General features: G+C 40.3%; 1 protein-coding gene across 1 annotated transcript; it reads left to right on the top strand.

Annotated features, from left to right (window-relative positions):
• NUDT3 (nudix hydrolase 3) lies at nucleotides 1-27,831 on the top strand. Its single transcript, XM_081949330.1, has 5 exons — nucleotides 1-438; nucleotides 16,587-16,697; nucleotides 19,787-19,831; nucleotides 20,173-20,257; nucleotides 21,574-27,831. The coding sequence occupies exons 1-5, from the start codon at nucleotides 340-342 to the stop codon at nucleotides 21,744-21,746; spliced, it is 513 nt and encodes a 170-aa protein (XP_081805456.1). The 5' UTR covers nucleotides 1-339; the 3' UTR covers nucleotides 21,747-27,831.

Genomic DNA, 27,831 nt, shown 5'->3' with positions numbered 1-27,831 from the left:
GTAGTATGCCCCAAGATGGCGCCGCGGTCGTCGTCGTTGGCGGCGGTGGCCGAAACGCTGGCAGAAGCTGCAGTCCTAGCCCTGGAGCAGCAGAGAGCGGGAACAAGGCGGCGGGTGGACGGCGACAGTATTTGTAGCAAGTAGCGGTGCACAGGGGGCTTCCCCTCCTTTTCGGCTGTTGTGTGAGGAGGCAGAGACTCTCTGGGATAGCGGGTCCCCCGCCCCCTTCAGGCAGGGAGACCCCCCCAACCTAACCCGCGTGCGGAGCCGACACCCTTTTCTCGGCTCATCTCGCTGCTGCCTCCCTGGTGGGCCTCCCCACCCTTTCCCCGACCGGAGATGATGAAGCTCAAGTCCAACCAGACTCGAACCTACGACGGGGACGGATACAAGAAACGGGCGGCTTGCCTCTGCTTCCGCAACGAGAGCGAGGAGGAGGTCGGTGAGCCGCGCGCTTGTAGGAGGGCTAGGTTGGAAAAAGGGGAGAGCCGGAGGAAAGAAACGGCCAGGGTGCTGCCAAACCGAGGTTGGGGTGGGGGGCGGAGAAGAGGCGGGCAGCGCTGGTTTCGGGCAGGAACGGGACGCCCGACATGAGGGAGAGGGAGGGAGGGAGGGGAGGTGTGACGAATTGGAGGGCTCTGAAGGGGGAGAAATGGGGGGCGGAGACGCTGGGTGGTACTCGACGGAGGATGGGGGGAGGGGCGGAGCTTGGGAGGGTGGCTGCTCCCGAAGAATTAGTCGGCCCGAACGGGAAGCGAGGCTGGGAATGGTCTCCCGGTGCCCTTCCGGCCCGAGCTCGCTAGCGGCTCCCATTTCCCTGTCTGGGCTCTTGAAGATGCACGCCTGCCGTTACTGAGAGAGCGTGACGGACGGAGTTCCCGAGTGGCTAATAGTACGAGAACACGCGGCTGTTACTAGGCGAGAAGTGACTCACAACAGTCCTTTGGCGCTCTCTCCCCTTTGTGAATCGTTTGTGGGAGGTGCAAGCACTTTTTGGCCTAAAAACGGCCCTCTGTGTAAAAAAACCGTATATATATTCCGTTTGCCCACCCCCCTTTTTTTTCATCGCGGGAATGCGTGCATTGTAGACGGTATTGATCTCCTCTATAGTACAGTGAGATAACTGGGTTAATGCTAAAACGCTGTAAGGGCTTTACATTAATTACATTACATTATTTAAGCAGGACTTCTTTATAAGTGCACACCCTTCTTCAGAAATGTCACACGTCTGCCCAGAAGAAATAAGGGAGGAGGTGCATTGATCATGGAATTATATTATATTCTGTATATTCTTTAACATTTAATTATACTCCTTAGCACCAATAAGAAATAGGCGGTTGGATTCTTTATATGTGGTATGATTCTTTATAGGTTGATTGCAGTAAGCCATATGTTTCAGCTGGGCTTTCCACCAAATATGTTTGCATAATTGGTTCTAGTCTGAAAAAGGGTGATGCATAGAAAAAACTGCTGAAGAGGAAAACATTTTAATTTGTTACTGTAATTGTTAAATGTTACTGGTTGTTACACACATGCCACAGATAGATTGCAAGATGGTGAAGACTATTTGAATGAGGAATAGGAATACTTTTTAAATTATGTAAAACATCAAAGGAATTGTTTCCATCAGATGCACAATATTCTATAGTACAGTTGTGCTTGCTTATAGCTGTTACAAATCAGCAATAGCCACTAGCAAAACACTTTTCGATGGAGTAAGAACAAGGTTTTTAGTTTAAGAATAACAGGAAAAAAGAAACTATATATTTGTTTCCAGAACTTTCTAAATAAATTTTCTTCAAGTAGAGCTATTTTTGAATTTATAGTTAAGAAAGTTGATGAGTTTACTATACTAATAAGAGTTTTTCTTAAATAAAAGATAAAAGTCTGCAGAATGAAATATAGGTTGTCCTCAACTTACAACAGTTTGCTTAGTGACTTACGAAGTTACAACGGCACTGAAAAAAGTGACTTATGACTGTTTTTCACACTTAACGACCATTGCAGCATTCTCATGCTCATGTGATCAAAATTCAGATGCTTTAGATGACTCATGACAGTTGCAGTGTCCCAGGTTCATGTGATCGATCACCTTTTGCAACTTTCTGACAAGTAGAATCAACGGGAAGCCAGATTCACTTAACCGTGTTACTAACTTAACTGCAAGGAAACTCATAAAATCAGGCAAAAGTTAACAGCTGTCTCACTTAACAGCGTAAAGTTTGAGCTCAATTGTGGTTATAAGCTGAGGACTACTTATATAGCAATGGAAGATGATATAAACAGATGTATATGATAAAATATCTGAAATTTAGCACAGCTCTCCTGCTTCCGTAGGTCATTTGCGCATATTACATGAGATGGCAAGAAAGAATATTTCTGGATTTAATAGGTCAAAAAAGACTGGTCAGAAATTGCCAATAGAAAGATTTGAAAGGAACATGATCTTGACCAATTTTCTTTGTGGTTGTTGAAAGGAATACATTCATATATTTGATTAGTACTGGAATTCAACATGTTGCAGTTGTGCCATGCAATATTTCACTAAAAAAACTCTATTTCTTAGAAGAATGTGTTTGGAAAAGTGATACTATTTAATTATAAATTAAAAAGTACTCGGGTGTATATATAATATAATTCAATTTGTGTGTTATTGTTTGTAAAGCACTGTGTCTTATTAATCTCTAGCATGGGTATCAAACTTGCCGCGTCATGTTTCCGTCATGTAACGTTTTGCGACATTTTCCCTATTCATGGAACTGGGATGGACATAGCCTTCGCATGATGCATCCGGCCTGCAGGCCACTAGTTTAACACCCCTGCTCTATAGAATAACTTTATAAAATAGGTCAAGTATTGTTATATTCACATTGTACTTTGGGATATGAAAAAGAGAGCACCTTGGCATTGACCATATAATGACTTTATCATATAGTAGAGGGGAGAATAAAACATGCCTCTTCCTGAAAGTTCTGTGTAAAGGCCCTATAGCATTTCATTCATCTACTATACCATTTGCAGAAGTAAATAAATGTTGTGTTGAGAAATGGAGCAGAAAGAACAGTATGGGTAGTCCTCAATTTATGACCACAATTGAGCCCAAATTTTTTGAGTCACTTTCCAAGCATCTGAATTTTGATCACATGACCATGGGGATGCTGCAATGATCGTACGTGTGAAAAATGGCCATGTCACATTTTTCAATGACATAACTTTGAATGGTCACTAAATATGAACTGTTGTAAGTCCAGGATTACCCGTAGCCTCTTGAAGATTCGTGGGCAATCTGTAGCAACTTTTCTTGTGTCAACAGGTTGAACTCAGAAGCTTGAAGTTGATTGTTCACTTGGAGGTTATCTGCAGGATGGCACTGCATAATAGTGGAGAACAAAGGAGCTTTCTGTTCCTGCGTATAGCACGTGCAATATGGTGCATGGACTCTTAATAGATTACAGGTTGCAAGTGTTGTTTTTTATTGTAAAAATTACTATTGTCTAAGTTCATTATTTTATATTTACAACTGAAAAGGAAAGATAATAAATTAATTATTAGATAGAGAATGAAATGGAAAATAGTGTTTAAGGACATGCAGAATCACTTAGTGTTATTTATTGTCTTATTTATTTCAAGTAATAAATAGAACTTAATAGGACTTAATTTAATGTTCGATTTTATGTCACTGACAAGAATTTGTTATAATCCTATGATATGATCCAGAACAGTTTTTAGATGTACATAAACTAAAAATTGCAGCATTACTTTAAAATGTTTTAATATAACTTTTTAAATACCATTTATCAATTAACTAAGAATATATTAATTCTTCACCATAATTATTAAACTACAAAACTGGGATAATGATTGACAAACACCAGAAGAGCTGTAATAGAAAATCTGTAATAGGAAAATATAGTTCTAATACTATCAGATAGATATAATAGTATTGTGATTGGCAGAAAAGAAATAACTCTGATTTCATCAACAGAAAAATAAATAAGTAATTCCAGAAACTTTTAATTCCATAGTTTGTGGGAAGGACATGTTTAATATTGATATCACTCAAAAAAATGCCATACTCCTACTGGCCATCTGTTGCACTTCAGTTGGCATGAGTAGGTAGGTAGTGCATACTGAATGCTGTGCACAGGCAGGCATTTCCAGAAAGAAATTATCTTAAGTGTTATATGATAATTTATAATTCTGCAGAGAAACATGTGACTGAGCAAATTTGGCATTTTAAAAATAAGCGTCAGTGTATCAATTAATTTTAATTGATAGTCTTTTTTAATGCAAATCTGTTTAAAGAAAGAACTTGCAAATGAACATGATAATAAATTTGAGTTTCTCTCAAGTTGAGTGCCTTTATTGGGGAGAGGCATTTAGGTATTTTATACTGTGGATTTTTAATATTGTAAACCACCTGAACTCACAGTGTATGAATTGAGAGACCATATATGTTTGTTTAATAAATAATTAGTAACAATGCCTAGTAAGAGATGATAAATCACCTATAATTTAGCATAATAAATGACCTGCCTTCACAATAAAAAAGCAACAAGTATTATTTAAAAAAAAATACTAAAATCATTTAACGAAGGGCCAAAGAGAACAGATTGGTTTCCAGAATTTATAGTGAAGTAACCTGCTAATCTTTTAATGAACACCTTTTCTAGAAGTAGAACCTTTGTAAAGAAGATGTTTTATATATCTATGTTGTAATAGAGGTGCTTTAGAGGTGAGCAACAGAAAATGTAAAATGCAATATAATCCTTATACCAAGGCAGGTTCAAGGTTTTCCTAATAATGCATCTGAACAATAGATGCTTAATGGTTTGCTTTGCAGTATGAATTGATCATTGAGCTTGTTGGTGGGAAAACGTATTGTGTGTACTTTAAATGCAAAATATCTTTTGCTTACTAATAGGTAAGCTTTCTCAGGTGGCACATTAGGTTTAATATGTGCTTCCCCCTGAAATTGGTGAACTAATGTGCCAATTATTATATCTTTTAAGTACATGTTAAAAACCTATATCTCTCTCTAGGCCAGGGGTGTCAAATTTGCGGCCCATGGGCCAGATGCATCACGTGCTGGCCTACCCCTGCCTGATTTAGTGAAGGGGGAAAAGGTCTAATATGTCACGTGATGATGCGAGTTTGACACCACTCATCTAGGTCATACCCTATTATACAATAATTACTGTGTTGAAAATGATATAAATTATATATATATATATATATATATATATATATATATATATATATATATATATATATATATATATATATATATATATATATATATATATATATATATATATATATATATATATATATATATATATATATATATATATATATATATATATATTGTGAATTTATATTTTGCAGATGTAAAGTCATCTGATTTTGTTCAAAATAATGCTTTTCAGTTGTTACTAATGAAATCCTACAGATGAGCTTCTGGAACATAGAAGGTTTTGGATTTATTTCATTGTTTTAAAACATGGCAGTGAAATCATGAAGATAATACTATAGGTTCTGGGAATCTTTCAGACTTCTTAATAAAACCTCTCTGGAAGGACAGAGATGGGTCAGAATAGAGGAGTTGATAATCTTTCAAACTATGCCGAAATAGCCATCCCATAGCATTGGCAGATTGAAATATTGTTTTTTCTAGAATCATTTTTTCCCAGGTCCCCAACTGGATCACACCTATTTTCAGATTCAGCCTATCTTTTGCTGGCTGCTTTTCATTCCATAAATTTGATCCTATTTCTTCAGTTTTGGAGATTAATCTGTTGGCAGAAAAATGGACAGGGACTTGAGCCTCTTTCCTTAATGTTTTCAACATTTTAAGTTAGGAAGAAGTACTTAATATTTGTGTTACCATAGTATTATGCATTTAAATATAAACTTTAGCATTATCAGGCTCTATATATTAGCTTTGTGAAGTTAATAAATGTTCACCATTTACAGAGATGTGCTCTTTGTATTTGGCACTTGGATAACGCGGGCATAAGGTAGCATTTCAGGAATGTTAATGCTTTGGAAAAGTTTCTAGGCCTAGATTGCATGCTAGGAAACACTACATTCTCTGTATACCTCAAACACAAGCAGAATGACTCTTTTTTCATAGTGTTTTAAGACACTATCTTAGCAGCATATAATTTTTTCAGAGAGTTTCTTCTATTGAGCAATATTTTACATTCATATAATGAGAAACTTAGTCTTGCAAGAGAATAAAATTTCCGTGTGTGTCTTAGAAGCTTGCCTTTAATAGTTTGTTTCAAATATAAAAAATGCATGCTGAGGATTTGGAGGATCTGAATCATCAGAGTTCTTCTGCAGTCTTCAGTAATTGTTCAGATGCAAAAGTCAGATAGTTGTGTTCCCACTTTTCCACATTAAATATGTCACTCTTCCACACTAAAAACAGTGAATGTTAATTTTGGTAATTTTTGTATCATACTGTAGTTTCATAACATAGAAAAAATAAGATTCTCCTAGGCGCTGCTTGGAATGTCCAAGCATGGGTTAACTTCAGCTTGCTGCCCAAGGACTGAGTTGCTCCTCTCAAAGGCTCAGTTTAAAAAACTCAGTTGCCCTAAAAAGACCTATTTTGGGGAGTTCCACTCCTTGAGCAGCAAGTTGGACTCTCCAAGTCAGTGTAGTGTAGTCTTTATTATTTTTGTACATAATTAGGTTAGGTTTCTTTAGCTCCTTATTGTTTCCTCAAAACTGTCAAAAGTGTGAATTGCGTGTCTTGACTTCTGACGCGCGGAACAAGCTGCCTGGAGCGTGGCTGGCTTCTGCGCTGCCGCGATTGCAGCTACACTGTGGGATGGCTCGTTAGTGGCTGCTGGCGAGCTTTGGGGGCAGGTAGACAGCTGGGAACCCCCTAAAACACTGTCGGAGGACTTCTTGATAGCCGGAGGCTCTCCTGAGCCTTCTGAATAGCCGACAGCTTCCCCGGTGCTGCTCCAGGCATGCGGTGGCCATTTTGAAAAGGAAAAAATTTCATGCGCTTTATTCTGAGCCGTTTAAGCCGCTGCCACTTGTTCCTTTGCAGATCGCCGCCGGGAGGGGTTCTAATTATCTGCCCTCGCTCCAGGTCTCCAGACAGACCTCCCCCTCCCCAGGACTTTCAACTGGGCGGCTGCAGGGATTTTGGCTATTGCTTGGCCATCCCCTGATATTTAAATCTAGTGCGGATCTGTGAGCGCCTTGGACGCATTCTGACCGGCGCCATTTTGTCCTGCCTTTTCTTCAACATTTGGGACATTGACTGTTTCTGATGACATTCGGCTCCCATCTTCTGTCCTAAAGCCTTGTTTCTTTGGCTCAGTAAGCCAGTTCTGCCTCAGTGCTTGATACCATGGCTAACACCACAGATGCTGAATCCAATTCCCAGGCGGGACCTATCACCATTAAGTGCAGCAGGCTCAACCCTGCTTATAAGGGTGAGGGGGCTGGGGGCCCATCCAAGGGAAAGCAGCCCAAACCCAGGAAGGCATCCAAGGCTGCAGAGAAGATGGCTGAGAGATGCCAAAGGGCCCTTGAAAAGCAATTCTAAAGGGCTTAATTGGCCCAGAGACCTGCAAGGAATCCCTCTCCACCCATGGAGGAGATTGCAGGTCCTTCCCTTCCCACTCCCCAGTGGGATAGGTCCCCATCCCTGGCAGGGGAAGAGGACTTTGGTTTTTCACCCAATCCCTCTAGGGCTTCTCCCGGGTCTCCCTGTCCATCTCTAGCTGAGGAGTCCATGAATGAGGCCTGCTCTATTATTGAGGAGGAATCCTTGCCTCCACCTGAGGCCGGACCCAGGGCCTTGTGCCCTCCTGAAGACCAAGGGCCTCAGCTGTCCAGGGAAATGCAAGAAGTAGTTGCACATGCGGTTTCCCAGGGGATTGCAGAAAGCATCCAACAGGTAGGGATCAACTTATCTAGACAGGCCAACAATTTGAGCAGGGCTCGCACTGCTGCGACTAAGAACCCACCAGCTAGAGCCTCCTCTCCGACCCCTTCAGGAGTCAGTGAACTGTCAGAGGCAGAGGAAGGCAAGTAGGATGCTCCTGAACTATCAGAGGATGAAAATCCTCTTCCCGATACGCCCGCCTTCTCAGACTTATTCAAGCCCTCAGTGTTTAGAGCTTTCCTTACCAAGGCCAGGGCTCCCCCCCCCCCCCAATGGGTCTACCAGCTCAGGCAGACAAGCCTTCCACTGATCAGGGCAATAAAGATACTATTGGGCCCCAGGATCCTGATGCGGGGCTCATCAAGGAGACCACTCCTCCTCAGGATCTGGTCCGAGCCCTCCAGCTCTTCCTGGATGTTATCCAGCGCCAATGGGCCCAACCGGGTTTGATGGCCAGTGGGGTAGATAAGAAGCTGTATACCGTGGAGAGTAGCCTTGAGGATCTCTTAAAACTTCCTCAGGTGTATGATCCCATTGTAGCGCTAACTTCCAATTCAGTGCTTCCAGCCGACCTCCTGGAAGGCTTAAGGACAAGAGGGCGGAGAAGGCCTCTCATAAAACTTACCTGGCCACCACAAGGGCAATGAGAGCATCTTCCTCTTCTTTAGCAGGGCAGCGCTGTTTTGGCTCTGCAAACTGCTGTCCAGCCTGCCGGCGGGAGACACCAAAACGCAGCAGGATGTGAATAAAATAATAGTGGCTGCCAAGTACTCTGTCGACGCCTTGCTTAATGCCACAAAATTTTCCTCCAGAGCCCTCGCCTCCAATGTCACCTCACGCTGTCTGCTGTGGCTTCGCCACTGGCAGGCAGACATGAAGGCGAAGTGGAAGCTTGCTTCCTCTCCCTTTAAGGGAGGAAAGCTTTTTGGGGAGGCCTTGGATTCGGTCCTCATTGAATCCAAGGATAAACATAAAATCCTGCCAGCGGTTACCAAAAAGTCAGACCGCAAGGGTCAGTCCTTTCGTAGGCAGCCCTTTCGGAACGCAGATCCCCCAGCCTCCTCTGGGGGATTTAACTGGTCATACTCCCAATCTCAGGATCGTGCCCAAGACAGGTCATCTTACAGGGACAGGAACAGGCAACAGGGCTACTGCAGGCCCTTCTGAGGGGGGTATTCCAACCTTTCCTTTCGGAAGTCGAAGTGACATCACCGGTCCCCTCCCATAGGTGGTCGTCTCCAACTATACGCCGCTCAATGGGAGGAGACAACAACGGAAACTTGGATTCTAAATACGGTCCGTCATGGCTTGATCCTGGAATTCCTCTCAATCCCGCCACGGACCTTTGTCCGTTGTCCCATTCCCAAGTCTGCCCACAAGTGCCAGCTGATGCGGGCGGAGATAGGACATTTGCTGGAGATAGTGGCCATAGAAAAGGTCCCCAGGGGTCAGGAGGTTCTACTCGATTCTCTTCCTGGCCCTAAAGTCTTCAGGGCAATACTGGACCTCAAGAAACTCAACATCCATCTAGCGTACAAGCGCTTCAAGATGCAGTCTCTTCAGATCATACTGGGTTGCATCATGCAGGGCGACCTCCTAACTTCCATCGACTTGAAGGAGGCATACCTGCATGTTCCCATTCATCCAACGCACCGCAAGGTTCCTGAGGTTCCAGTTTGCCAACCAGCTCTACCAATACAGGGCCCTAGCCTTCAGCCTCTCGTTGGCCCCAAGGACATTCACCAAGCTTCTAGCCACCATCTCAGCACATCTCTGATCTCTCCCAGTGAGACTTGAATGCTACCTGTTCTGACCCCCCTCTTCATACACCAAAGTACTCCAAGACAAGAATACTGCTAGACGATTTATTCACAGTAAATTAACACACTGACTAGACCTTGGAGCAATCCAGACTTCCAAGATAAGAAACAGACACCAGCGTTGGTAATTAAGTTGAATCCTGCAATCAGCCTCCAGGAAAGTCACTCCTTATATACTATCTTGAGAGGAGCCTAATTACCACCACCTGGGTCCAATTATCTTCTGTATCTGCGTAGTTGTTCTCTACGTCTATCAGCCCTCTGTTGCTGGGCATCCAGGACCACTCCCTTGTCTCCTCCCCACTGCTCAAGGCATAACATCAGGAGCGCACTTCCTTTGGCTTTCACCGCTGCTCCATGCCTCAGGCGCCTCCTGGTGGCCAACCAGCCTCTCTGATCCCTGCTTGGAGTCAGAACCCTGTCCAGGGTCCTCCACATCTTCCAGAGCCGACTCATAAGGCCCCTCGCTGTCGGAGTCTGGTTGCGGCTTCAACGGCTCCTGCTGGGCCACAACAGCTACCTGGACGATATTCTCATTCACCCGTCGTCCAGGGGGCAGGCCCAAAGAGATCTCAACATCACCATCCACGTTCTGCAACGCCACAGGTTCTCAGTCAATCTTGACAAGAGCCACCTGACTCCAACATCCAGAATCCAGCATCTCGGCATGTTGATCGACTCCAGGAGCTGCAAAGTCTTTCTCACACGGGAGCGGGTGGACAGCATCAGATCTCTGGTGAGACATATCTGAGCGGCAGTGTCCATCGTCTGTCTCTCCCAGTTGTAGGAAAACTAATCTCTTGCATCTCAGTGGTTTCTTGGGAGCGTCTGCATGCGTGAGATCTCCAATGGTTTCTCCTACCGATCCAGAGACGCAAGGCCAGTAACTCCAGGAGGGTGGTGCGCCTCCCTCCAAGGGTGGTTTGGATCCTCAGGTGGTGGCAGTCGGAGGCCCTGCTATGGGGATCCTTATTCAAGGAACCGGAGCGCCTGGTCATAACGGACACCAGCCTATACGGTTGGGGCGCTCACCTCCAGACTCAAGTAATTCAGGGCAGCTCGCCCACAACATAAATTGGTTGGAGCTCCGGGCTGCCAGGTTTGCCCTGCGTCATTTTCACCATCACATCAAGGGCCCCAATATCCTAATACTGACCGACAACATTGCCACAAAGGCATATATAAATCATCAGGGCGGCACTTGATCTCAGGCTCTGATGGCAGAAGCGGAGGGACTGGGCCGATGGGCGGAGCGTCATCTGGCATGGCTGCAGGTGGACCACATCTCGGGGGAGGACGATGTGGCGTGGACTGGCTGAGCAGGACTACCATCAACAACTCAGAGTGGCGTCTCCATCCATCGTTGTTCTGTTCAGCCTCACGAAGGTCAACCTGTTCACCACTCCGGCCAACACGCATCTCCCCCAATTCTTCGCCAGGTTTCAGTCCCCGGAAAGGAATGGACAGATGCCCTATGCTGTCACTGGCCTCCCGGCCTCTTGTATGCTTTTCCGCCTCTTCCATTGATACCAATGGTGATCAGGAAAAGTCTGGCAGAGGGAGTGGAAATGTTGCTCGTGGCACCACACTGGCTGAGGAGGTCCTAGTTCGCCGACCTTGTCAGCCTGTCAGTGACCAAGCACTGGCGCATACCTCAGGAGCAGATCTCCCTCAGTCAAGGGGCCATTCAACATCCGGACTCCAGTGGCTGCAACTAGCCATTTGTCACTTGAAGGGGACCTCCTAAGGCTCAGCAGATTTTCAGGCAAGGTCATCTGTATCATCCAGGTGGCCCTCCACTGTCAGGATTTACGAGGCGCCTTGGTCTGCTTTCTTATCTTGGTGCCAGTCTCATCACGTCATTGCCACTTCTGCAACCATTCCACAACTTCTGGACTTTCTTTAGGAGGGCTTGGACAAAGGCCTCGCGCCTAACACGCTCCATCGGCAGATGGCAGCCTTGGCCACCATTCTGTTCACGGACTCACATCTGTCCCTTAGTAGGCATCCTCAAGTTCGTACTTCCTCAAGGGGGCTACCAACCTCAGCCCTCCTACAATTCACCGATACCCGACCTGGGATTTGTCCATCGTTCTACAGACTCTGACCGCAGCTCTGTTTGAACCGCTTCGATCCATTGGTTTGCACCACTTGTCTCTCAAGATGGCCTTTCTTATAGCTGTCACCTCGGCCCGCAGGATTTCCGAGCTAATTGCTCTTTCAGTCAGAGAGGACCTTTGTGTTGTGCATCTGGACAGGGTCGTTCTCAGGCTGGATCTGGCTTTTGTGCCGAAAGTCAACAGTGTCTTCCACAGGACACAGGAGGTGATTCTTCCTGATTTTTGTCACGACCCAGACATCCGAGGGAGCATGTGTGACATAAACTTGATGTTCACCGTGCTCTGCGCATATACAAGAAAAGAACTGCTTCCTTTTGCAGGTCAGAATCATTCTTTGTGTCTTTTCAGCCCGTTTCCATGGGCAGGAAGGTCTCATCTTCCACCATAGGACGCTGGATACGGGCATGTATCAAACTAGCCTACGAGCAACAAGCTAGACTGGTTCCTCCTCGCATTACAGAACACTCAACGAGGAGTGCCGCGACCTCGGCCGCGTGGGCCACGCAAGCGCCCATCGAGGAGATAGGCAGAGCCGCAACATGGTCGTCACCATCTCCTTTCGTGAGGAACTACAGACTGGATTCCTTTGCATATATGGAGGCTTCCTTCGGGAGAAGAGTTTTACAACGGGTCATTGGGACTCCCTGGACAGTTCTTCTTCCCACCCCGGGACTACATAGCTTGAGTATGTCCCATGCTTGGACACTCCAAGCAGCGCTTAGAGAATGACCATTGGCTTACCTGAATGGTCGTTCTCTAGGCACTGCAGGAGTGTCCAACCCACCCTGGGGTCGCCCGCAGGTGCGTGTGTACCAGCTTTGAGGGCATAGAACATTCATATATATCTTCCTTTTGGGACTTATTCTTTGTTTTTTAAACTGAGCCTCTGAGGGGAGCAAGAGGCGTGGCTACACAAACTTTGAACTCAGTCCTTGGGCAGCAAGCTGAAGTTACCCATGCTTGGACACTCCCGCACAACCTAGAGAACGACCATTCAGGTAAGCCAACGGTCGTTTTCATTCTATTTTTGGTACTTGCCAGTGACTTTACAACTACAGTACCATTATTCAATAAATGTTATTATCCTTACTAAACTACATATATAGAGTAACTGTTACAGCATATGAAAAAAATTGAAAGGAAAGCAAAATGATGATAATGCTTGAAGTATTGATTTGTTAGGCTTTATTTGGCCAAGAAAAGCCAATTCTGCAGGTAAAAAGTGTTCTGACTCTTTTAAACTCTTAGTCTTAGAAGAGCCCATAACCATCTCCATCCTATGTGGCTGTCTGAGCATATCAAAATACAGTTAATTCACTGTTAAATAGCCCAGGAAGGGTATTAAAAATCTTACATTTCCAGTTAGCAATTTTTATTGTTAAGAAATGGAAATTACCTGAACAGTTGAAATCAAAAAAGATCTGGAAGAAAAAAAATCTGTTAGATCTGGCCACATACTGATCAGATTTGCAAAATATAAAACCCAAATCAATGCAAAGGATGTGCCAAAAGATTTAGTTGATACTGGAGTATCTTCAAGTCACAATACAGCTTTGCTTATATAGCAGTGGTGTGTGCATGAGAGAATTGCCAGAAGGAAAGCTTTTTTCCAATCTCATCATAGAAGTCATTGTCTAAACTATGCAAAAAAAAAAAAAAAACCTTGATAAGCCTGAAACATTGTGGAATGAAGTGCTTTGGATTGATGAAACTAAAGTTCAGTTGTTTGGCAACAGCCACAAAGAATAGATTTGGAACGAAAAAGTGTAGCATTTAAAACTTGCCAACAGCTTGTTATGTGCAGGGTGGCTTTATTCTGGGGTTTGTGTGGCAGTTGCTGGACTAAGAAATACTGTGTGTAATGAATTTGGCTAAATTATCTATCATCTATCTATCTATCTATCTATCTATCTATCTATCTATCTATCTATCATCTATCTATCTATCATCTATCTATCTAATCTAAATTTAATGTGAGGTGAGTGAAAACATAATGATCTAAAACATATCTCCAAATCAACCTTGAAATATTTATTGGAAAGAAAGATAAAGGTTTTTATAATACATTTCAAATTTCGCAGACCTGAATGTTATTGAAAACCTGCTGCGTGAGAGTTGCTGTCAATAATTCATTGAAACATTTGACCAGGATGCCTAAATTTTGTCATGCAACTGTATATCAATCACATAGGTATGCTTGATTTTTAAAGTAATGCCTTAATTTTTAAATGTTGACCCTGGGTAGTGTTAGAAGATTATTACATTAAATATGGAAGTATTTAATTTCATTATCAAGTGTTAAAGAATTTTAGGAGTTTGAGAGACTCTCCCATAGAATGACTTGTTCCTGTTAAGATTGGGGGAGTTTCTGAGAAGGAGGCAACAATGGGAACATCACTTGATGTTGAGCACTGACATCCCAACTACTCCCCCTCCCTTTCGTAAAATAGACTCCCTTTCTTACTTTGCCTACAAAAACTATTTGCAAACTAGTTTTACATTTACTCATTTTCCCTTTTTAATTCTGTTGCTGACAATTGTATTTCATAGTAGCCGAATTTGAACTTCCCAGAAGATTTCACAGAAAGGAAGCAAAAAGAGTAGTTACAGAGTTAAAGTGTGTAGCGAAAAGCTTCATGAATAAATTGAATTCATTATCTTCTCTCATGATGATAGATAAAACTGTTTGGAAGAATGCAGCAGATTTTCATCTTTAGCCAAGAAAGGCTTCGTTATGGTTTTACTAAATAGAAGAACCTTACAGCTATCAATCTTTTTTTTCTGCTATACTAATGCCATTTGCTGCTGGGCTTTTGTAGAGGTTTCAATCCATATTTTCACTCTGACATTTGATCCTTTTGTTGACAGATCATGAAAATGCACTTAGTCTTAGGATATAAATCCTGACTGTGCTGTCCAAAAGTCATTTGAGCAGTTTAATCAGGTTGTATAAATAATAGGAGAAAAATGTCTCTTCTACATGAAAGTTTGAAAAAATTCTGTCTCAATGTTCCTCAATGGAACATTATTTCTCTGAAATTATGTTTAATATTTTAGTTTAAACATTTAGCTTTAACTTTAATGTGCACTTGATAGACCCATTTAAATCTTTCTAGTTCAAATCAGTGGAATGTAATTCTGGATTTTGTTACTTGACAAAATTACTTCAATAAATATTTAATTAGAATAATTACTTCAGGATTTAATTGTTGAACAGTGTCTTTTTAATAATCTTGAAAAAGGTTGCATTGATTTCATCTGTCTAGAGCAGAACCCAGTGCATATCTAAATATCGGAAAAACTGTGGAAAACTGATTTTTTTCAAAAAAATTAAAGACTTGTTTGTTTTCTGTTCTTTAAAGATTAAATATGTTAGTTACAATACTGGAGGGAAAAATGAAACAGTTTCAGAAAGTTTAGTTTTAATGTCACTTAATAGCTGATCAGTTGAGGGGAGCTTTATGTAACGGAACATTGTACACTATTGCACATTTTTGTATTTTAAAGTATTATGTCATCTAACTTCAGCTTTTAGGAAAATCTTTTAGTTGCTTCATCCTGATTTGTTTCTCTTTATCTCATTATTTTTTTCCTGAGAGATCCAGCTTTTTTAAATCTTCCTCTCTTTTCTTTTTTTTTTGTAAAAAAGGGTAAATGTATGAAAGGATAAAAAGAGATGTAAAGATAAATATGTGAGTCTATGGCCATTTAGAATGTGAGAGTTGATATGGGAGGGGGACAGGAAGGAAGAGGAATATTCCAAGCTTTTAGGTAGGTAATTTGACTTAACATGTTCTCCTAGGTGCTGCTTGGAGTAGCTTGCTGCCCAAGGACTGAGTTCAAAGTTCATGTAGCCACGCCTCCTGCTCCCTTTAGAGGCCCAGTTTAAAAAACTCAGTCGCCCTAAAAGCAGTTGGGGAGCTCCAGTCCTTGAGCATCAAGTTGGACTGTCCAAGCAGTATGATTATTGTAACCTTTTTTCTTATTTTTGTATAGAGTAGATTAGGGTAGTTATTCACAAGGCATACGTTTCCTTTCATCCCCTTCGCACGGATCAGGCTGCTCAGAACGAGCCTGCTGTTCGCACCCATGCGGCTGAGACTTCACGGCGGGGGGGCTCGTTCAGCGCCTGCTGTCGAGCCTGGGGCCAGATAGGTAGTTAGGAGGGCCCCACTTATTAAGAGCTCCGGAGGCTGTTAAAAGCCTTACTGATCTCCAGATAGCCCCCAGTGCCTTTCCGAGTCATGTGGCAGCCATTTTAGATGGTTTAAAGTGGTGCGAAAATTTCTCAGCCGTTTCATTGCCGCTGCCTGTCTACAGCAGATTGCCGCTGGGAGGGGTTGCCTATGCAAGGACCTTGCTCTGGGGCACCAGGCAGGCCCCATTACCCATCAAGGACAGTATTAGAGCGGCTGCAAAGTATTTGGCTTCCCAGCTGGCCATACTTTGCTTAAAATTGGCATGGATCTACAGGCGTTCCGGAATCATTCAACAGATCCTATTTTTCCTATGTTTGCCATCTTGAATTATTTATAAATATAAAGGTGAATATAAGTAAGTAAGTAAATAAATATAAGTTCCACTCTCTGTCTTTATCTAAGTACAGGTGGACTTAGCATACTCTCTGGAATTGAAAAAAATTCTAGTAATTTTATATAGCAGGATACCATCTTATAATTGTAGAATTGTGTAAGGTGTAAACATGTAGACAAGCTCTGTTGTTATTTATAGGTGCTGTTAGTTAGCAGTAGTCGTCATCCTGACAGATGGATTGTCCCTGGAGGTGGAATGGAGCCTGAAGAGGAGCCTAGTGTGGCTGCTGTGCGGGAAGTTTGCGAAGAGGTATGTTTTCAAATTCTGCTTGGATCCAAAATTGTCTATTCTTTCTATTCATTCTTTTCACTTTTCAAAATTATCCAAGTATTAATTGTATAGTACAGATAGTGCTCAAGTTACAAGTTCATATAATAATTGGTCAAAAATTTAAAATGGCACTTGAAAAAAGTGACATGACCATTTTTCATACTTATAACTGCTGCAGCATCCTCTTGGTCACATGATCAAAATTCAGTTGCAGTGCCCTGGAGTCATTTGCAACCTCCTGAGATGCAAAGTCAATAGGAAAGCCAGATTCACTTAACAACCATATTCCTAAGTTAATCACGGCAGCGATTCACTTAATTGTAGCAAGAAAGGTCGTAAAATGGTGCAAACCTCACTTAACAACTGTCTTGTTTAACAACAGAAATTGTGGGCTCAATTGTCATAAATTGAGGACTACCTATATTCAAATTATGCTTGTTAATGAGCAACAAAATTTGCCCACTTTTCCTGTTTTCGATAGTAGTTAAGAATTGTGGCAAAAAATATACTTTCCCATTGAGAAACTATTGCCTAGTATATTGTTTTCATGACAATTGCCTATAGAGGAAGAGAAAAATCCATTTATGTTGAAACATCTCAAAATAGTTTGCTTTTATGTACTTTTGTGATACTTTACAAATGTGATCCTTTTGTGAAGGATTAAATGTGAACCCAAACTGTATATGTATATTATAACCTATAAAATGGAATAACAAATGTATAAGAATGATAAATGTAAAGAAGAAAAATAATTATGTGAATGTATACTTAAAATGGTATATAAGAAAATAAAAAAATAAAAATTTTCCGGGAGAAAACCCCCCCAAATGTGATCCTTTTCAAATTTATCTCAAATTGTCATCCATTCCTTTTAAGAAATAAAAATTTCCAGAAATTGTATATCTGAGAAGAATTAAACTATAGGGCATGGGACCAGGTTCCTTAAAAATTTGTATCTGTCCTATTTCATCTACTCATTCCATCTGGTCTAGCAGGATGGGCATGTTACATGTGCTTTATGCTAAAAAGAAAAGAAGACTAATATTGTTAGTAGATAGGCAGTTTAGATTGTTCAGTGAGCTTATCTAGAAATTGCTTTTGCCACCACAACTGGCATATCACTATACGAGTCTAGGATAACTTGCCACAGCCAGCTGACCACTGCTAGCTCGCCACTGCCAATCACCTCTGCCAACTCGCTACCAAATTGCCGCAGAACAACACATGGCCAGCTCACCACAGAGACATTGCCACACATAGCCAGAGGCAAAGCTGTTGGGCAAGCAAATAGGTGGGCAGAGTACATAGTGCATCAGGGTGGGTGGCAAAGAGGTAGCAGCAGCTGGAAGCTTCCCATTTTCACAACCCCCACCACTGCTGCTGTGGGCACTGAGCCACTGACAATGCTGCCACTGCAATGGGCTTGGAGCAGCCTCCATGGCCACTGCCACACCAGCAGTAGCAGCATTGATGGCAGAGGCTCCATGCCTAGTGTGGTGGCAGCAACACCATCAGCAGCGTCTCTGTCCTGGCATGGCAATGGCAACATTGGCAGCAGCGGCTCTGCACCCAGCACAGAGGTGGCAACATTAGCAACAGAGGCTTTGTGCCCAGCATGGTGGCAGTAACATCAGTGGCTGTTCCAAGCCTGGCTTAGTCACAGAATCAGTGGTGGCACACTAGGCGCAGAGCTGCTGCAGCACCCAGCTCAGAGCCTGGTGTATCAGCAGGTTATGTGTGAAAATGGGAAGCCCTTAGCTGCTGCCACCTCCCTACTGCCCATCTCGACTGCTGCTACTGCAATTCCCAGCTTCTGCTCAGAGCCTGGTGTGAAAATGGGATGTCCCCAGCCACAGTTGCTTCCCCTCTGCACTCTGCCCACCCATCTGCTTGCTTGCTTGTGCTGCCGTCTCTCTGTCCACCTGTGGCAAGTTTTCCCTGTGGAGAGTTGGCTATTTGCAATTGTCCTGCAATGACTTGGCAGTGGCGAGTTGGCAGTGGCGATCTGGCTGTAGTAAATTGTCCCATTCTGCACTATACAGCATCTGGCAAATGAGTTTTCATATAAATTTTTATGTCAGATCATGGAACCTGGCATATAAGATCGATTGATCAGTCCTCCATCCATCCATCTGTCCATAAGGCCGCCCATCTTTAAACACACCCGGAGAAGCTCAAAACAACAGTAAAGCCCCCAAACCACTAAAACCATAAAATAAGTGTTGGCAATTTCTATACTATTTACAGAAATATATTTAGCAAAGAGAGGTAGTGGAGGAATCAAATTGAGGGGTCCCTGTTCTCCAAAATTGGAGGCGAGAACTGGCTTTAGAGTTCACTGAATGTTTAAGAAGCCCATTACTTTTTGAGAATGGACAGTACAAAATTGCAAAAAAGTTGTCTGGGCTGAAAAAAAGAACCAGGGAACTGCTTGAACTGGCATTACAGACCTCTGCTTAAGTGAGAGACAAGAGTCCTACCCCCACACCCAAATGATAATCCTAAACCTTATTCTTACCTAATGAGAGTGAGAGCAGGATATAAGGTGCATAGGAGTTTGGAAGTTTAAGGGTTATATCTTGGAATTTGGCTAATGACATTAAATGCCAGGTATACCTGTGAGAAACCTGTAATTCATGGTTCAAACTTGGACGAGAAAATAGACCTGGCATATATTACAAAGATCTGAACAGATGAAAAGAGGAGTGTTTGCCTTTTGGAAATCCACCACATTTCTGAAAGGCGAACACTCCTCTTTTCATCTGTTCAGATCTTTATAATATATGCCAGGTCTATTTTCTCATCCAGGTGTAGCCTTGAGGTAGAGAAGGTTGGTGGAGAGAGATTGTTATTGTGACTTTGTCACAATATTGTGATTCACAATTGGTGAAACAATGTCCAGAGGCATTGTTCCACCAATAACTGTATATGAGGTGTTGTTTTGTGAGTTTGCACCTGAGAAACAAGCTAAAATGTTATAGATGATGCTACTTTGCTGACCTCTCAAATTCTACAGCTTCACCCGACTTATGTTAAATGCCTTTTTCTTTTCTTTGAATATATCATAGGCTGGAGTGAAAGGGACATTAGGAAGATTAGTAGGAATTTTTGAGGTAAGTACAAATATCAACAGAATTGATAAAACATTTTTATATGTGATTAAAGTTTGGAGACATGTAGAGGTTCTGTTACGGTAGGTTAGAAGATAAATTTTCTGATTTGAACCCTCTTCAAAGTGGATAACACTTGCAAATGTAGGACAAAAATGCTTGAAGAAGTTTTATTTATGTTTTAACTTACTAGTAGTATCTGAATCTCCTTGATTAAGAAATCAAGTCATAATTGAGCATTGCTGTTGATGAGACATATTGTAAGTATTGTTTCAACTCAATGGTAAGATTAGCATTGTTATAGTCATTATATTTCTTCAAATTAACTTTGTTTATCCTTTCAGAACCAAGACAGGAAACACAGAACATATGTTTACGTACTTATTGTCACAGAAGTATTGGAAGATTGGGAGGATTCTGTGAATATTGGTAAGCAAACAAATTCATTTGTGTCCCTGATTCTCTTTAGGAGGATAATAGTTGAATCCCCCTATTTAGATTAAGGTGTATAAAATGTGAGTTAAAAAAATAAAAATTGTATTTGGAAGATTTTTTGCAATTGTTACAAAGTTTATTATATTTTTGTTGCTTATATTTTCATAAAAATAGCACATAAATATTCACATCTTGAAAATATGTATTTTTCAAAGCTTTATTAGTACATGTATCAGATCCTTTTTTCAGAATCAGTTGTGGACTTCTAACCTAGAGTTAACCAAACACTCTTGCAGTATGCTGAGAAATATGCATGAAATAGCTATTCTTACCATCTTCCAGTTCTTATTTTTTATTTGACCTTTCCAAAAAGTAGAGAAATGATAAAATGATAAAAATGTATCTAGTACATGTGCATGTTAAGGCAACAGTCTTACTTTATAATGTCCATGATTTGGGGGAATGGCTTTTTCCTAATCTTAGATTTTCCATGTTTATATAGCAATAGCACTTAGACTTAACATATTTTTTGGATTATAAAACGCACCTGAATATAAGATGCATCTAAATTTAGAAGAGGAAAACAACAACAAAAGTTTTTTGGCCTCCTCATGCCGCATTTTCAGCATTGGTAAAAAACGCCCTGAAAAAAGCCTCAAAAATGGCCCCAAAAAAGCCTTATAAATGCCCCCTCCCAAAAGCCTCAAAAATGGCCCAAAAAAAAGCCTTGAAAATGCTCCCCCAAAAGCCTCAAAAACAGGCCTGAAAACAGGGCATGCAGAGACCAAAAATATGGCTGGTGGGTGGGCAGGGCTTCGGCAATATTCAGTCTATAAGACACATAGATATTTTCACCCCCTTTTGGGAGACAAAAAGGTGCATCTTGTAGTCCGAAAAATATGGTATATACCATTTTATAGTGCTTTATATCCTTGAATAACAACCACCCATCTACAATTTGCAGAAATATAACAAGTTCTCAATATGATTCAGGTTCTTATTTTATGTTCTATTTTACACATCATTTTAATCATATAGCAATTCATTAGCAAATAAACAGTTTTTTTTACTTGACTGAAAATTTGTTAACCAAATTATTTCCTTCTCAGCTACTAATTATAGTAAATTACTTCAATATATAACAACAAACTTTACAGGTGATACAATAACACTCAGTTTTTTCCTGTAATTGATTTTTAAGGAGATTGATTAGTTAGGTTGCTTGTGCTTTGGCACAATTGGGCATGGAGAGGATTGTAAATACTTCAGTTGTTGTAATTTAACCTTTCCCCCTCTTTCTTTATCTGCAGGAAGGAAAAGGGAATGGTTTAAGATAGATGATGCCATAAAAGTTCTGCAGTATCACAAACCTGTACAGGCTTCATACTTTGAAACCTTAAGGCAAGGCTATTTGGCTAATAATGGCACTCCTGTTGTGACCACTTCATTCTCGAAGGAGAGCACACTATCCGACATCAGATGACTGAAGATAATCCTATCAGAAAAGTTTGAAACATAGACTGAAACTTGGATTTCCTTTCTTCCCCTCTTCTCGCCGCTTTCACATGTGTTCTTTGGTAAACAAGACATGTGCAGCAGCCTTTGGCAGAGCAGATGTTTGAGTGTTGCATTATAGTGCAAAGTGGGTGGTTTGGGTTTTTTTTTTTTTTTTGCTTTTTCTTGGATATGTATTTTGTAATACACATTTTGTGCATGAAGTGCCCCTTCCCTATTAACAAAAAAAATTGACAATGTGAACAGCAAGGCTATTACTTTCATCTATGCCTTGTCTTCTGAAATGTTCTTGTATATACTATTCCAACCATAGCCAAATCTCTTATCGTTTCAGTAAAGAAGGCTACAAATGTGAGATCAATTCTTTATGTCTTAGATTTTGTACTGTAAGGTACTGTTGAGGTCTGTGTGGTGGCCACTTGCTCCACATCTGCACGTAACATTTTTAAAGGGAGAAATCTAACACTGATTTTGCAAGATTTTTTTTTAAACACAAGCTGCTTCTATAAAGAGGGCTTCATAAACTTGTCTGCCTTGTTCTTTAAAAAAAATCTTTTCAACAGTGCTAGTGGCTGGGCCAGTTTCATTCCCTGTTTCCTATTCCCTGACCTAAACTTAATACAATGAGACTGGAAGGAGACTTGCAAAGCATCCCTGATGCTCAATTCTTTCTATAGTTTCAACCATTATGTCATGTAACAATGGACAGAATCACAAAGAATTGGTTACCATTCATTCAAAAGCATATGGGGTCAGAAGCCTAATGAATTCCAATTTCAGTAAATAGGAATCAGGGATTTGAAATGAGTTTAAAAATGTGAACTGGAACATCAAGCACTAATGTGTAAAATGATTTATCTTCCTGTTGCATACTGCTGGTGTCTTTTTTTGGTCCATATGCCTTACATCTTACTGAACTGGATATTGTAATTTGTGCTAAAGCATTGAATTGTACTTTGAGTGTCACCTCATGGTGGGACAGTCACTTTATGTCCCTGAAAAGAATTCCCAGGGAAAAATTCAAGTGTCCAGTCTCCTTTGTCTGTAATATTGTATCATGGAGCACACTCAGAATTGTAGACTTAATTTCTTAAGCAGCAAAGGTACATCTAGTTCCCAAGTAGAATTGTTTATATGGGGATCTGTGTCATTTAATAGGATAGTTAACCTGATGCATTGGCACACATCACATTTTTGTTTCTGTTGATGTTCATACTGTCTTGATTTGCCAATAGTGTTGTCTTGTTTTTGGAAAGGGCTATGGGAGGGGGTGGAGCTGGGTAGTTTGGGGAGGGGCATTAGTTCATCCCTGGCTTGAGACAGGACCTAGTTGCTATATTTGGTGACTACTTCTTTGTCACAGTATAGCCAAGATGTGAAATTAAACCTGCAGTACTCCAATTTAGTAGATAATTCTCCCTTCCCCTTATATGCTTAAAATACATTTAAAATATTCTGAAATAGTCATGCAGCCTGATGAAAAATAAATTAGTGTAGTTTCTTCAATGGGCAGTTGCTATAGAACCAATAATATTTTTTTAATTTTTTAATTCCCTACTTTCTGTTAATAGGATAGGATTTCTAAATATGGCATCACTGAAACCAAAAGCAATACACAGTACATGCTGAAAGGTGCAGTTGAAACAAGTGGCTTAAACTTGATCTTGAACAAATGAAAAATTATGTTATGCCACTTTATTGCCCTTCATTTTAACAAATAATAAAATTTAGCTGAATGAGCTTGACTAATGTCTTGAAGCGTACAATACAATAATTATTTATTTTACTAAGTATACGTGTAACACTATCCAGGATAGCAAACTATTGCCTTTAACTAAAGGTTTTGTGTCTCATTAAACTGATTAGGACACAGACAACTGAAAGAGAACTGAGACTCCTGATGGAGAGACTGCAGTTTTAATATCTATAGCATGCACACTTTTTTAAAACTCTAAAATGTTTTTATAGGGCTGTTAAACTGACACTTTAGAATAGAATATTGTTAATGATATTCTAATAGTGATTTCTTGTTTGTTTGGGTCAGGAAAAATAAATTGTGCCAAGAAAGTAGTTTAATGTGGGATGAATTGATGCTGTTTATACAACTGCACTGAGTTGCTGATGTTTGCCTTCTGAACTGGAAATGGAAGATGTGTCTCCTGGGATATAAACTGTCTGGATTATTGGTAAACTTCCTCCTGTTTACTAAAACTCACTATTACACCTCCTTTTAATGCACTATATTCATAGCTTTCCCAGCATCTCAGGGTACTCTGTAATAAACAAGCCAAGAAGCTGTAGTAATACAATGAAAATGCATTAGATCAACTCACTTTTTCACATTTCTAATTACACTGGAAGTTCCCACATTGTCAAAAAACATGCATCAAGAAAGAGAAATTTCAAATACAGTTTATTCTAAGTAGGCAAATTGGTCACCATATTGGACTTTAAACATTTTAATCCTTCAGTGATTGCTGGATTTGTCGATTAAAATGCAGATTGTTTTGGTCTTTATTTACAAAACTCTTTTAACTTTACATACTGAAATTAAGACTTGCTGGCAGGGACAATAAAATCATGTGAAAATCATTCTTTCCCTATAAAATGGTTTAGTAATTATGTTTGGCCATCAAATATTCAGGAGATCAGGTATTTTCTCCAAAAAGTGTATTACTTAGCCATGGGTTTTATTTTTATGTATAGATTTCTGGTCCTTCACCGTTTCAGAAGAGGCTCAACGTTTGCAAGAATTTGTTGAACTTGCACATTTTTTGATTTAGACATTTGCTGGAACAGTGCAAGCAGTATTCTGGATTTGTAGTTATATACTGACTAATAGTTAGCTATAAGTTCAAATGAGATACCAATACTCTCATTAGATGAATACTAGATAGGCTTTTGCATTATGTGTGCTATATGCCAGCCCTTAATAGAGTGGTGCACTGGTATAGATATCATTTGGAAAAGGAACTTTGGAGCATAAATGGAGCATCTATTTGCAACTCTTTAAAGTAGTTGCATTTTTTTTCGTGGGATCACATGGCTTTCCTCTACAGCTACCAGGATTCTGGGGAAAGATGGGACTACTTTAAAGAGCTGCAGACAGCTGCCATGTTCCTGCCCCTACATGCTCTGAAGTGCTCTTTTAAGAGTCAGATCTAAAGCATTGTATAGCCTTACTTTCCAAGTCAGGTGACAGTGCTTAAAATTTGTTTGTGACTGTTAATTGGAACATAGTATCTACTGAAGCATAGTAGCATTGTGAGTGAAAATGCACAACTTATGTTACAATTTTCAGTATGGAAATTTCTTATTAGGAAGACAAAGGTTCAGGCTCTCTGCAGTCATATCTAATATGCCATGCCCTAAAATACTTTAGTAATTACCTAATACATTCTTCTCTGTTTTGATGTCTAGATTAGAAAGTGTATGGGATGTAGTGGTAGAATATGCAGGAGTATTTTAATATGAATTATCCTTTCAGTTTAACCTTGAATCAGTTAGAATGTCTGAAAATGGAGTGGTGGATCAACTTTGAAGAGTTAGCCTAAAAGTATTGCAATGATTTTAATAGCAGTTTTTCTTCCACTCAAAATATAATATTTGTTAACAGTATTCTTAATTTTGTTCCTCGCTCTCCAGCTGCCTCCTTTTTTTCAATAAGCTTATTTGTTTTTAAATCTGCCAATAAAAAAATAAAGTGACGTATTATCCTAGCTAGTGCTTATGTAGGAATATGCAATTAGATATGTTAGCTATCTAATTTGCATTTGTGAAATTGTTTTGGCACTTGAATTTACACGATTCCCATAAATGCCAATATTTCTTTTTCTCTACAACTGTTTTGTTGATATGATAGGCAGCAACAGTATGCTGTGAAATGGATAAATGGATCTCTTCTCCCCATTCTGGTTTGTGCTAGATTCTTAGACATTAGCTCAGATGATGGGGGGGGGGGGAGACCTTCCATGCCTGCTTCCTTTGTGTAGCTTGCTACCTCCGAGTATACAACATAAGAAGTATTGGAAGAAAAATGGTCTGGGGTATGCCTATATTTAGAACAACATTGAGGAAGTGTTTAGAGAGAAAATTGGACTTAAAATCCAATTTTGAGGAGGGAGGATCATTCTTACAATTGAAATTAATATTCTAAACCTCTTGAAGTTCATACTTGTAAGCTTAAAAATACAAGCCCAGCAACTACATGCAATTGCTCGTAAGCAGTGAAATTCGAATTAGAGCATGTGTTAGTGAAAATCCTGGGAGTGTTTATGTGGTGGTGATTCTTGATTTGCTCGTTTCCTAATGTTAAAAGTACATTTGCTCCTGAATAGAGATAATATCAAACATTGTGCATATTTTTAATGCTTGCTTGATTTTGTTTGTCATTACAGCTGTCCCCCAGGTAGTGGGTATTGTTTTGGAAAGGGTGGGGAACTGAGAGTCAGTAGTGCTGTGGGACTATTTTGCACTGGAGGGGTATGTATGTATACTTCAAACCCTGTAATAAAGAAGCTGCTTTTGAGTACACTTTGCCACCTCTTGTGATAACAGATTTTATTAGAAGCTACTTTCAATGTGATTGCTTGGCATGAATGTTGAGTTCTTGTAAAATGATGACATTTAGTATTTCACACAAACATTTGAAAAATAGGCTAATGGTTATTTGAAATCTTCTCTAATTTCACAATCACTCACAAAAGCAGCTGGTCATTGGACATGTATCTGAAATGACTTATGAACATTATCATCAAAATAGTTTCTTCATATCAAAATTCTGGAGACAATTCCTTCTACTTATTGCTTGTCTATGTCTGAATGTAGATATTATAAAGGCTTTTCAGCTGAAGTACTGCATTATTGATCACATTTGTAACTTTGAGTTAATCCTATGCTTCTAAAAATGCCTAGGGTTGATGAAGGAACATTGATTTCACAATCTTACATGTTTTATTTATTCTCTTGCATTGCCTTCTGTCTTCAATAAGATATACAGTAGCAATTACAGAAATTGACCCCAATATAATCACTCGCCCTATACACCTCTATATAGGCACTAGGCATCCTAGTGATAAAAAGTCAAGATGATGTGTTTAAGACAACTTCGTAAACTTACTTTAAAATACTGGATTACATATTCCAATGGTATGGTATGGTTCAGTTTTTATAGGGCATGTCAAATTTTTCAATTTTCAATTTGGAAACATTAGGGGTGCTCAAAAGTTGTGACATGCCTTTGGAATTGTAGAAATATTTTGGTTACTTTAATACAATTTAGATGTACTTGGTAAGTAACTATATAAATATCACAACTTTTTAACATTTTGTTTGTTTCATAATGCAGTCTCAAATACATTTATCTCAAAATGTAAATAATATAGTTACTGTAATCTGCATACTTGTCACTGATGTCTGCTCATGCTGAAAACGTCAAATATTTTGCTGGGATGTTGAGTGCACATCCTTCCTTTTAAATTGCTACTATACATGTATTCCTTCTCTCTTTCCTCAATTTAATGAAAAGGAAATATGGATGGAAGCATCTTTATAAATACATTCAATGAAAATTATTTCAGATAAAGCAGGATTTATAATGGATACTAAACTGATCTTACTTGAACATTTTATCCTAGAAGCTTGGCACATTTGATTGGTTACTTTTAGACCTGAGTGCAGTACTAAATTGAATGTCCAAGAATTGTACTGCTACAAAGAATAGAATTATTTGTATGTATTTCTCAAGATGTCTAAATTATAGACCATGAATTTTATTACAACTATCAGTACCTTGATGAAAAAAATATTCAAAATTGAGTATAGCTAAACAGGTGAGCCCATAGGATCGAACACAAGAAATGTCAGTCATCATCTCCCAGGATCATCCTAGTTCTTTACACCAGAATGGTGTGCTTGTTCCTGTTTCCTCCGGTAGAATGTGCTTTACCTAACATCTTTCTCCTATCTGGTGTGTGAAATGGGCAAAGCTTTTAAACTTCTGTTGTTTTGTTGGTAATTAAAATTCAAAGGTTGCAATAAAGTCTAAAATGCTA

This window comes from Natrix helvetica (assembly GCF_964273705.1).
Source record: "Natrix helvetica genome assembly, chromosome: 3".
NCBI lineage: Eukaryota > Metazoa > Chordata > Lepidosauria > Squamata > Natricidae > Natrix > Natrix helvetica.
The sequence above is the reverse complement of the archived record's forward strand: the minus strand, read 5'-3'. Positions and strand labels throughout refer to the sequence as shown.